Genomic DNA, 11,429 nt, shown 5'->3' on the forward strand with positions numbered 1-11,429 from the left:
CCCTAAGTTATATTCTAAAACGATGGAGATAGGTCCAGTTTGTAATTAAAGTGACCTAAATTATACGCCAAAACAATGGAGCTTTATGTCAAGTTTGTGATAAGAGTGACCTAAATTATATGCTAAAGCAATGGAGGTAGGTCCAGTTTGTAATTAAAGTGGCGTAAAGTATATGCTACAACAATGGAGATAGGTCAAATTTGTAATTAGAATGACCCAAATTATATGCTACAACAATGGAGGTAAGTGCAGTTTTGAATTAGAATGACCTAAATCCTATGCCACAGAAAGGGGGTAAGTGCATTTTGGAATTAGAATGACCTAAATTCTATGCTACAACAATGGAGGTAACTGCAGTTTTGAATTAGAATGACCTAAATTCTGTGCCACAGAAAGGGGGTTATTGCAGTTTTGAATTAGAATGGCCTAAATTCTATGGTACAGAAAGGGGGTAAGTGCGGTTTTGAATTAGAATGACCTAAATCCTATGCTACAACAATGGAGGTAAGTGCAGTTTTGAATTAGAATGACCTAAATCATATGCCACAGAAAGGGGGTTATTGCAGTTTTGAATTAGAATGACCTAAATTCTATGCTACAGAAAGGAGGTAAGTGCAGTTTTGAATTAGAATGACCTAAATCCTATGCCACAGAAAGGGGGTAAGTGCAGTTTTGAATTAGAATGACCTAAATTTTATGCTACAACAATGGAGGTAAGTGCAGTTTTGAATTAGAATGACCTAAATCCTATGCCACAGAAAGGGGGTTATTGCAGTTTTGAATTAGAATGACCTAAATCTTATGCCACAGAAAGGTGGTTATTGCAGTTTTGAATTAAAATGGCCTAAATTCTATGCTACAACAAATCGAGGTAATTGAAGTTTTGAATTAGAATGACCTAAATTCTATGCTACGACAATTGAGGTAGGTCCAGTTTGCAATAGAATGATCTAGAATACATGAAGAACCAATGATGTAGTTACGTGGAGAGACACTGTATTGTTAGACTATTTATATACATGGAGGAAACGTTGCTTCTTTGTTCACGATAGAGATGACGGACGTGAACGCCCTCCGACATGTGTACTGAGCCGAAACACAACGCATCATCAACATACGTGGCAACCTTGAGTATTCTACATGTCGGAGCGCTATCGCATTTTTCTTGTTAATGTTGGTTATCTGAAGGATTATGCAGGAATTGATGTATGTGACTGTGATAGTGTCAGTGTGTGTGTTTTCTGGAGTTTCTGAAGGGGAATGTAAGTACTTACATAGATTCGCTTCCCGATGGTTTTGTTTTCTCCGAGGCACTAAATGGTTTCTTCTTGTTGAGTCACATGAAGAGAACTGTTCCGTGCAAAGTCAAAGAGTACGATTGTTTGTTTGATTAGGACAGGATTTACATTAAATACGGTTAAAACTTTCCTCAGCGTTTTATGAGTAAGGTCCCTGAAATGAAACCACTGACAAACCATACTAAGCAGCAAAAGAAACGTCAGTTTGGAATTTTTCTTCGCAGGAACGGATAACTGTAAAAATCATTTAATGTTTTGATTGACTATACTTTTGACAACATCTCCAACTGTACCTGAGCAAAGACATTCCTTCCCAAACTCAGAATGGAACCCAGGAAATGGTCTCAAAAACGCAACCTGATCTCGGAGATGGTGCGGTGTTCTCCATCTTTTCCATGCAACTCATGCTGCACGTGCTGTTCACAAGGACCAGCCCTATAAAATGCACCCCCCAAACCTGGTTGAAACATTCACATTACAACGTTAGAAGGATGCCGCGACTCACGACAGCTCAGAGGAACCAGGCGCTAGGAAGACTTGAAGCTGGCCACACTGCACAAGCCGTTGCCATTCACTTCCAGGTCAACGTTCGGACCATCTACACGCTGCAGCAACGATACCAACACCACACATGATCGCCCCCGTACTGGCAGACCAAGGGTGACCACAAGACGGCAGGGCCGCCATGTTGTGCGATAGTATGTACATAATCCCTTCACGCAGGCATCCGAAACAGCACGCCAGACACACGGAAGACCAATCAAAACTGATGTGGTGTTCCTGAACCTTGGTCTCGGGAGAGGAGGCGGCACCACATCATACCACATTTCGCACGTCACCGGAATATTTTCCAGCATGATAACGCCCGGGCCCATACTGCCAGAGCTACACGGGACTTCCTACAACAGAACGGTGTCAATATTATGCAGTGGCCTGCCCTAAGTCCTGATTTAAACCCAATGGAGCATCTTTGGGATGAAATTCAGAGGAGACTGAATAATGTCATACCAAGTCCGAACACAGCCGATTTATTGCACCAGGCCTTTCACAGAGTGTGGTTCCAGGTGCCTATGGCCTTCATCAATCGATTGGTGCACTCCATGCATTTGCCGCTTGTGGTGGTCACACTAGATACTGAAGTCAAGAGCCTGAATGGACTGCAAACGTTCACGTAATCTCTTGGAATTGTTATACTGGAGAGTTATTAATTGATGTGTCAAGATATTGTACACAAAAAATGTTTTTTATCCGCTTATTGTGTCCATTTCTGTAATGATTTGATTACACTGCCTATCAAATTTTGAATTCGTACTGACGTTTTCTTTGCTGCTGAGTATATGTTGGGATAAACGTGGGAATGTAAAGCGTAGGAAAACAGTTATTAATTGTCAGTTATTGAAACGCAATCACCACTGATGTTTTAACCCGTAGACTCGCTGACATATGGAGTTAATACACAGATGGTAATTTCTGGATAAAGTGTCACTTTAAGTTCACAAACGATTACCATCGCTGTCACTGTTGAAATTATTGGTAGCAGTTGGAAGTAAATATATTAGGACTACTTGCCCCTGTTTCATGTGTACAGTGGTGGTGAGGTAGCCCAGTGGTTAAAGCGTTCGCTCGTCACGCCGAAGACCCGGGTTCGATTCCACACATGGGTACAATGTGTTCAATTCTGGTGATATTGCTGGAATATTGCTAAAATCACCGTAAATCTCACTCACTCGCTCGCTCACTCAACGGGTACATGATGCGTTTCACCAGATGGTTTGTTACATTATTGCAATTCAGTCCATTCATTCACCACCTTTGTTAACTCGTTACATTTCATCTTTCAGTATTGATAGACCCACCCACAGACACATATACAGTGGCAGAGGGAACGAATGTCATGCTCACCTGTTATATCAAGGACAGCGAGGGCATGTTAAATGCGAAGTGGAATATCGAAGGTTTGTTTGTCGCGAAGACAGCTGGAAACTCTAGTAAATGTTATGTCGTGTATGGACCGAACAATGTATACACTGGGGTAACCACGACAGCCTCATGCAACCAAACGTCCTCTTGGTTAATGATTGAGAATTTTACTACTGTTGAAGCGAAGAACTGGTCGTGCAGTTCCGGAAGGCAAAGCGTCCATATCCTGCTGGTCATCAAACAAGGTACTTTCTCCAAACATTCTACTCGTCACATCCTGCTGGTCACCCAAAAAGATATTCTCTACCAAACACCCCATTTCATGTTATAATTGTCATGGGCACCTCCAGTCCTATCTGACGTTGTCAACACGTGTGCTTGCACGTTGCGATGTAACTCACTCACTCACTGTCTGTATTAAAATCGTCTTCTTTAGATAAATCATATTTCCCTTCCTTTTACCACAATATGCTTCACGTTGAATAACCACACGTAAAGAGAGTATTATTCCGCAAAGGGACCACCTTGCAACATCCAATGCTTCAGTATGAACATCAATGTTTGATGACTCGAGGAGAGACTTTTAAGTGCCTGAAGACAAGGCGAGCCATCAGAATAGATCATGAATATTTTTACAATGGTTTTAGATTCTTCAGATCTGCCAACATCACCTGCAACCACTGATGTTCCCCGAAGATTAGAGAATGCAAGTACGGGATACCAACAACCAACCATGGATGTGGATGACAACTTGGCCATGATATATAGTTTGACTGCTGCGGGCATCCTTGTTCTTGTGCTTGTTCTTGTTCTTGTTTGCGTGCTGAAAGTACGAATTTCCAGACGTGGTGAGTATGTCCTATCATCCACGCCTCATTGGTGGTAGAACCAATGACAGCAACATGTCCAACACACTGAATGGGATTAATTATAACTGGGTGACCAAGTCAGCATGTTATTCATTGTAAGCTCATGGGTCATCACAAATAAAATGCATTGTGTCATTCAGGTCACTTTGTGTGAAAAGTTGATTGAATTATATGATAAGCAACAGACACAACTTTGCAATAACATGTTTCAGGAAACGATAGTACTACTGTGCTCATTTATATTGTTAAAACGAAGAGGCTGTCTGTTTTTTTTTTATATTATGACCTAAGAGCCTTCTGCTGTCTGATAAAATACAAGTGTTATCATTTAGCTTGTGAAATATTAATGGAACATCTTGAAATATCCCCCTGTAGTTTGATTTTCGATTACAAAACAATTGCTGAGAATATGTTTATTTATCTTCATCAGACCGTGGTTCCAAAAGAGGGAGGTAAGTCATAGCTATCTATTTCCCGATATTTCCATAATGAACTCAGATGTGAATCAGATCTAGATCAGCACACGGCAGATGAGTATGGGCTACACACGTCCCTGTCACTAGAATAGAACGTTTTATTGCGAGCCCGAGTAGATGTGGTTATCAGTGTGAGGATAGATGTTCACACCCTCATCCACAGCTATAGCCACTTCAGGTCACAGGTCACACCGACAGACGATCTGGTCACACACAGTCCACTGAACTGTGTAATGGTATGGAGATAGGGGAAGAACATTTTCGATCAATATTGTGTTCATCTTCCTACTGTGTGGGGAATACGTCAGCAGAATAGTTGAGCACCCGTCTTTTTGCAATTGAAAAAACTTTCTGGGGATGTTGAACATTATTTTGTAGACCTTGTAACACTACTTAAAGAGTGCCCACGTTTATTCTGAGGAACATTAATACAGTGTCACGATTGGGAATAATGCATAATATGCTGAGGTTTCAAGTGTAGAGGTTGTCCGGTTGTCTGATAAAAAACTGTCCTTGAGGAAGTCGCTGTATGATGTTACAGCCTAAGAGAACAACACGCACATGTCTGGATGTAAATACAGCTTAGATGCTGCTGCAGCAGCAGACAGACACAATCTAATCTGCATCAATACCCAGTAACGTTTCAGTGCTTCCTGATTGTTGCGCTGTGTTAGGACTCTCTTCCTGTTAGGTGAGGGACATGCACAATTATCTTGCCTCACACATGAATGTCGTTTACTGATTGGCTGAGCGCTCTTCTGTTATTTTCAATGTACCCCGCTTACAAGCGAGTAACATGTTCTATGTACCCCGCTGGGAATGCCGAACTCATTTCGTTCGTAATTCTTTATCTCGAATAACTTTGAATCACATATGATGTACGGAAATTACCGATGTTTTGCGAATGCAAATCGATGGAAGGGAGATAACTCTAGTTTGTTTTTCTTGTCGTCTGGTAGTCCATACTATGATCCGATACCAGTGCTTCAAACAGTTCAAAATTACCATTGAGGTGTTCTGTAAGATAAATACTAGTACGTTGTTCACTGGTCCCTCAGGGCCCATGGGTTGATGTACCCTCTATGTTTCTTTATGTTCCCCTCTCCCCTTCGGGCTCAGGGAACAAATACAAACATCAACCAATGTCCCTCTAGAGACTAGTGAACAACTTATAAAGAACAATCCCCGTATCCCTTTAACTGTACACACAAAATGTTTGCTTGTAAAAAACCAACATGTCAACATTGATTGACATGCACTCTTGTTCTGTTGATAAGGGGTAGATTATGAGATGATGTGTAAAACCAGTGTACGGTAATCGGGTATGTAGAGCTAAAACATCTATAAACTAACATGTGAAATGCACGTATTTGTTATAAAGGAAACCTTAAAACGAACCTACTCTAAAGCCCTAATGACAAGCTGACTGGAAATATATGAGTGCATTTCCTGCAGAATGATCTACGTGTTCACCGAGTCGGAACCAGGTGACGGTTTCGGTACATTTAACATATGTCTTAGTATGTTATTTTAATTTTTCAAAATACACCTGAAATAAATATGTTTCAGGATGAGATCAGACTCTTCATCATCCCTGGCGGAAATGGCAGGTAATTATGGCATTGTTCTTTTCAGAATTGGGAAATCATTTAGATTGTTCCCCATAAGCTTATTCTCACATGGCCAAAAAGACGACATGTAGTAAACACACAATGTTACCACTTACAGTGTTTTGAGCACAATATGAACAGTCTTCTTTTATATTTATCGAGGCTAATGACATGTCACCAATGTTAAATCATTATCAAGAACGGTTTATTTCGTGTGACTGGGAAAACAGCAGATATTAGACGCTTACGACATTGCTGAAATCAAAGAACGTAGGTGAAGCACAGCATCTGCCAGACATCTGGAATTCGAACAACTCAATATGCTTGTTTTCTATTATTTCTATAACATAAAAGATCCTTCTCTGTCTACAACTGTAATGTTTAGTGTTGAAGAATCATAAAAGGACTATTGAGGATCGATGATCAAGTGAACAAAGCAAGTATCCTACTCAGTGTGAGGCTTGGACTGGATCCCATAACCACTGCATTCATGTACTGCTAGAGCTTGTAAACATACTCCACCTTGAACGATAGCAAGATGTCCAAATTCCTTTCAGTCATTTGCTTAATTGATATTTGGTCCGAGTGTATGGGAAGCGGTGCTGATGTGTGTACTGTATGTTGATCACAGAGAATCCTGTCTATTGGACAGCTGGGAATGTGACTGCTTCGGAAGCAAGGCATGCTGTGCCTGTAGCAAATGATCGTCCTGATAGCGGTAAGTATTGTCTCGCAATGTGATTGTGTGTGACCGATTAGATCCAACCGAAAGCGCAAGGAAATGAGAAGGAAAGTCAGCGCCGTCGCAGTATATAACCACATGATACAACGGCACTCAGCAGTATGTTATATATATTATATCATCGCCCAAGTCAACCATACCTAAAACACGAAATACTCCACAAGTTAGATGTGGTGATAATAAACTGCATTAGCCTGTTCGAATTGGAAAGGGATGCAGAACAGGCAGAAGTGATAACCTTGGGGGAAGGTTGCTGGAAGAGATAACAAGCAATGATCAGTATTTGTCAACATGTGCGATGAAGACGGCAAATGTATATGTTTTAACGACATGACCCTCAGACCAAGTGGGTCCTAGCTCAATATATGTACAACTGAGGTTTTCCTATTGTGTGTCAAAGAAAGTATCATGAATGGGGATTCTGGTTCTGATTTAACTGCATTTTGGTGGTTTCTTTCTGATATTTATGCATATACATGTACATTCAAATACCGAGAGAAAGTACTTCTTCTTCTCGACACGAAACTCATCAAGACGAGTTATTGAAGTCTCCAAGACTTCTTCTTTTGTTAAGGAATCTTCAAAATGAAAGTTTTGTGTAGAGTCTGGACGGTCGAAGGTGAGATTCAGTGTATCATCCAAAACCATTTTGCCAACCATTTTCAATTCCCATACCCATGAAGGTCCGGGTTAGAATAGTGATCTTCAGTAACCAATGCTTGTCGTAAGAGGCGACTAACGGGATCGGGTGGACAGGCTCGCTGACTTGGTTGACACATGTCATCGGTTCCCAATTGAGCAGATCGATGCTGATGCTGTTGATCACTGGATTGTCTGGTCCAGACTCGATTATTTACAGACAACCGCCATATAGCTGGAATATTGCTGAGTGCGGCGTAAACCTAAACTCACTCACTCACTAAATTCCCAAACAGGAATGACCAGGTTATGTAGCAGAGAGATTAGTGATGTAGTTATTACGGCGCAGTAACCGGCTGGTTTCAAGTTTACTTTGGTACCCAAACGATAGCACTTGTTAAGACATTCTGTTATAAGATGACAGAACTCATGTGTTCTTTTGTCAAAGAGTCATGCGCAACTAAAATCTATGGAGGTTCGTAACTTCATTCGTAATACATATAAGATGCGAGGCGTCGAATAACAATGTTACGAATCGGTGCACTTCCAATATATAAAAATACCGGTAGATTAGATGGAGTTCCGAGGCACCAAAGACTTTGTAATATTTGTAATGATAATTTTGTAGAAAATGAATTTCATTTCCTATTTGAGAGTAAAGTTTATCATGATTTGCGCTGTAAATATTTTAAATCATTACCAAATTACATAGATCAACAATTCTTTCTGAACACATTATCCTGTACCAAGTTTTCAACACTAACATATTGTTCTTCTTACATTAAGGAAGCATTGTCATTGCGTTCTTTATACATATGAATCTGATTGTCAAATACCACTATCTTATAATTATACATGTTTAATTATATTGTACGTGGGCCTAAGGCCTTGTTACGAAATAAACTTGATTGATTGATTGATGTAAGAGACCCAGTTGTATAACATATGAGCAATGTGCCATGTATATACACATCCATGCTGATATGTCTATCTTTCACAAATGAGACAATCCAACCCGGATCCTACAACTGTCATGGATCTGAGTCACACATAGATACAATTATACGAAATGTTTAGTAAAGTGTGTATGTTTTCTTTTCAGTGGAGGTATCAGATCTCTATGCAAAGGTTCAAAAGTCAAACGGTAGAGGTGCAGAAGCCAGACCTTGCCCTGACAACAACACTCAGTCAGGCGGGAGGGTAGAAGAACAGTCATGTGATGGTTTGTGATTATTTGTGTCTTTTGTGTGTATTTTTTGTTGTTTAACGCCGCATGCAGCGAAACTAGAGCAACCAATATATGTCATAAGAGCTGGATTTTATCATCTAATGGATGGTGTTATCGGTGCAATAAAGCAATCTGATAAACTTGGTATCCAAATCTGATAAGTATGCAAATTACGTCAATCCACGAACTACTTCACAAAACTCCATACACGCCATGCGAATCCTAAAACGTTTAACATTTCATCGATGACATCGTCGCGAGTTTACTTTACGTGGACGAGAATGACATTATATAATAAGAGATTATTAACCTCGTGTGTTTCCGTATCATTAATATCAAACAAAACATGTCATATTACTTACAAATGTTGTCTGTTGTTCTGCCGTCATTTCCGGGTTTTGATAAGTTTGGATAAGTAAAATACCTGATAAGTAAACAATTTTGGCGAGTCCCTTGAAATTTTACTTATCAGGTTTATACTGTATTAGGAATACATAAGTTTTATTCCTAATATATGATATTCATGATACGGAAACACCCGCAGTGTTGGTCAAATGAATCTAATCTGTCTGTTTGTACTTCTTTCAGCCATTAATGTTGGAGCACTTTACAGTAAAGTACAAAGATCCGAGGCAAACTGAAAGGCGGAAATGGAGTCAGCGCTGTGCTAAACTGGAAATGCAGAAAGGGAGTAATCTAATGAACAGGAAGGGCAAAGTTGAACATTTCACCAACATCAACCAGGATAACCATATCATGTACATATCAGCCATGATGACCGGACGCTACACACGTACATACGTGCTGAAATGATTTTTCAATGCTTTTAACAGCCGGATAAGAAAAGTATCAGTGTGAACCTTTTTTTCTTGTTTTCTATTTTATCCAGCATTGGCAACCACGTTTTTACAAATATACCATACAGATCCACGTGATCAGGGACGACTGATTTATTGACTTAATAAATAACACATATATTTTATACTGTAAATCTAATATTAGTGCTTCTAGATACTTAAAATTTTCCTTTGACTATATATATATTTCCAAAGCATAATTCAAATCTATAACGAAATGCGCCATAGAAACTTTGATATCGTAAGTCAAATATTGGATCAAAGTGATCTGTTGAACCGAACAGGAAAAAAATATTAAGACCTGCAACGGTAACGGCCAGAAGCTTTATCGATAACAATAGTATGACGTCATAATATGCCGGGCGCAGTGCACGGAGTTCGAAAACCGTTCCAATAAAAAAAAATTGAGTTCACTGTGTACACATTTATTTTACCCGACTTTCACTGCTTTATTTAAACTATTTTATACATTGAATCGTTTGCACACCCAACTTAAAAATAATAAACCATTTATATTGCAGTTTTAAGCTTCTGTGAATATGTTTCACTGATTCACTGTCGCCATTTTGTTTCCATGTCATATAGCAGCGAGCTTATCGATCTTCAAAATCAAATCAAATCATATTTTGTACATTTAACAGGGCGGTAAGATAAATCCGTTTTAAATTTCTCCATCGGATAATACGGTCTGATGTACGCCTTTTTGTAGCAGTATCATCCCTCGTCTACCGGCGCGAGTGGCACTGCTACAAAGAGGCGTACATCAGACCGTATTACCCTCGAGAGAAGCATACAACTTATAATATAAATGATCTCATTATGCATTGTGAAGACCGACAAGAAACATGAATTGGAGGACAGTTAAGAGAAGTTAGGTATTTTATCATGTGTTCCTATTCCGGTGAATTGACAGTAACTGTGGGAGCTGCCTTTTGTTTCTTGACTTCAGGATGTTGTTTATTTGTACATTACGTTTTGGCAAATCCCGCTATTGTCACTATTTTCACTGTGATTCATAGACAGACGGTCATGAGTACAATTCACTCTACTTGTAGCAGATAGTTCGTGTCGTAATAAATGGTGAATATTTAAACATGAATAAATCTTATATCAGCTTTACAATCACATTCCGTGGTGTAGTGGTTAGAGCGTCCGCCCGGAGAGTGGAAGGTCGCGGGTTCGAGAGAGAGAGAGAGAGGAAATATGTGTGTAAAGTGCACATTACATTTCATTACTTTGGCATTAAAGTCCGGTATGCAGAGCATGGGTGTACTGACCATCTATCGGAAAGGAGCGCGGGCAAAATGTCACACTAAGTCCAGATCAGCCAGGATGCAAATTTTCATAAGGAAATATTTAATGTGAGTTTTCTGATAAGTATTGTGGCAGTGTTGCATATGTATATATCTGTATTTTACATATTTGTATATATTCACTGTTGTAATGAAATAATGTACTAATTTGTACTGTGAAGTACAGAATAAAATAAACTTCCTTTCTATTTAGCTCCTCGTTGACTTGTCTTTAATTCACCTTTAATATTATTTAACTGCCTTTGGATAGCTGTGGGGTTAGAGTGCATAGCTTGGGTCACTCCTTTGTTTAAGATAGCTTACGCCTGATTGGCCTTGTTTAAAATACTAATGTTGAGCACTTCACCAGCACAGCACACAACCACTGTAGACTGGGACTGAACAGACATTATTACAGGTCAGTTATGCATTTTGTATTTTACCATTATGTACTTGTATATAGTGCTTAAGCAGTTATAGTAAAATCATGTTTTAATA

At 39.5% G+C, this 11,429-nt stretch overlaps 1 protein-coding gene across 1 annotated transcript; it reads left to right on the forward strand.

The window, feature by feature from the left end:
- Nucleotides 1-1,102: 1,102 nt before the first annotated feature.
- LOC124290003 lies at nt 1,103-10,732 on the forward strand. Its single transcript, XM_046726679.1, has 8 exons — nt 1,103-1,262; nt 3,140-3,463; nt 3,866-4,066; nt 4,518-4,539; nt 6,133-6,173; nt 6,805-6,891; nt 8,657-8,776; nt 9,371-10,732. The coding sequence occupies exons 1-8, from the start codon at nt 1,193-1,195 to the stop codon at nt 9,421-9,423; spliced, it is 918 nt and encodes a 305-aa protein (XP_046582635.1). The 5' UTR covers nt 1,103-1,192; the 3' UTR covers nt 9,424-10,732.
- Nucleotides 10,733-11,429: the final 697 nt, after the last annotated feature.

The sequence above is a fragment of the Haliotis rubra genome, unplaced genomic scaffold (assembly GCF_003918875.1).
Source record: "Haliotis rubra isolate DU_JTF1 unplaced genomic scaffold, ASM391887v1 Scf454, whole genome shotgun sequence".
NCBI lineage: Eukaryota > Metazoa > Mollusca > Gastropoda > Lepetellida > Haliotidae > Haliotis > Haliotis rubra.